The sequence below is a fragment of the Aptenodytes forsteri genome, unplaced genomic scaffold, assembly GCF_000699145.1.
Source record: "Aptenodytes forsteri isolate BGI_AS27 unplaced genomic scaffold, ASM69914v1 Scaffold129, whole genome shotgun sequence".
In the NCBI taxonomy this organism is placed as follows: domain Eukaryota; kingdom Metazoa; phylum Chordata; class Aves; order Sphenisciformes; family Spheniscidae; genus Aptenodytes; species Aptenodytes forsteri.
In genome coordinates, this window is record NW_008795033.1 from 14,930 (window position 1) to 16,126 (window position 1,197).

The window sequence follows — 1,197 nt, forward strand, 5'->3', positions numbered from 1 at the left end:
CCCCGGGGGAGAAGGGGCGGGGGGGGGGCTGGGTGCCCTGGGTGCTCTGCTCTCCCTGCAGTTTTGGGGGTCCCTGCTTGCACCCGTGCTGGCAGGGACCCATTGCCCCAAAGGCGGGGTCTGGGGGCGGCAGGGGACTGCCAGCCCCCTCAGAACCCCCCCGCAGGAGGTGTATGAGCCCCCCAACCCCTCGGGCATCCCCTTGCTGCCCCCCAGCAGGGCGGGCACACGGTGTCCCCCCAAGGCTGTGGGTAGCACTGGGGGGGCACAGCCCCACGCACCCCCACATAACTGCTGGGCATCCGTGCCCAAGGCGGGGGGGGGCGCTGAGGGGGACAGGGAGACCCCCTGCCTGCTCCTGCCCTGCGGATACGCCTCGGCAGAGCTGGCAGCCCCGGGCTCCTCCGGATGTGCCAGCCTGGCACCGCCGGCCGCTCCCAGGGACGGCTGCGAGCAGCGGGGCCTCCCTGCCTCAGTTTCCCCACCCAGCGGGGGTCATGGTGCCATGCTGGGTGCCCCCCATCGGGGGGGTCTGGGCACGGCAGGGTGATCCAGACCCACCAGCATGGGAGTGATGGGGGTGAGGTGCCTGGTGCCGCTCCCAGCCCCCCCAAATCCAGCTTGGAGCCGTGCTGGGGCTGCGGAGGGGCTCGGGGTGACCTGCTCTCGTCCGGGCTCTCGGGGGGGGTCGGGAGCTGTCGACCCCACAGTGCGCTGCCTGCCTGTCCCTGCCAGACCAGCCGGGCCGTGGGCTTTGCTCTACTGGGAGGCGCTGAGATACCCCTGGGGATTAACAACGCCGTCAGTTAGCCAGCATGCAACATCGCCCGGGGTTCACAGCAAGCGGTGCTGAGCCCCCAGCCTCAGCCCAGGACCTTCCCGTCCCCCACTCTGTGGCTGGGACAGAGGCTGGGGTCACCTCCTTTGCCCCACCCGGGGTCTGGCTCCTTGCCGGAGCGCCTCCCGTAATCCCCTGCCTCCAGCAGCTGGGGATTTGGGGCTCCAGCATCGCCCCGGGCACGCCGCCCCGGGCTGGCATCCCTCGGTGCAGGTCCGGCTGCCGTAAATGAGCGGGGAAGGGGCTTTGCAGGGACCAGGTGGAAGAGCCCTGGATCCGGCCCTTGTCCCCTCCACCCCGTCCTCCCCCATGGAAGGGGTTAAGCCTGGGAAGGGCCCTGGGCCAGGCTGGTGTCACCC

The 1,197-nt window shown here is 71.2% G+C and overlaps 1 protein-coding gene across 1 annotated transcript in view; it reads right to left on the reverse strand.

Annotated features, from left to right (window-relative positions):
* WSB2 (WD repeat and SOCS box containing 2) overlaps window positions 1-499 on the reverse strand; it is an 8,047-nt gene extending 7,548 nt beyond the window's left edge. The window contains exon 1 of the mRNA XM_009276362.2: window positions 486-499. Coding sequence (XP_009274637.1) covers window positions 486-499 — 14 coding nt within the window. The remainder of the gene's footprint in view (window positions 1-485) is intronic.
* Window positions 500-1,197: the final 698 nt, after the last annotated feature.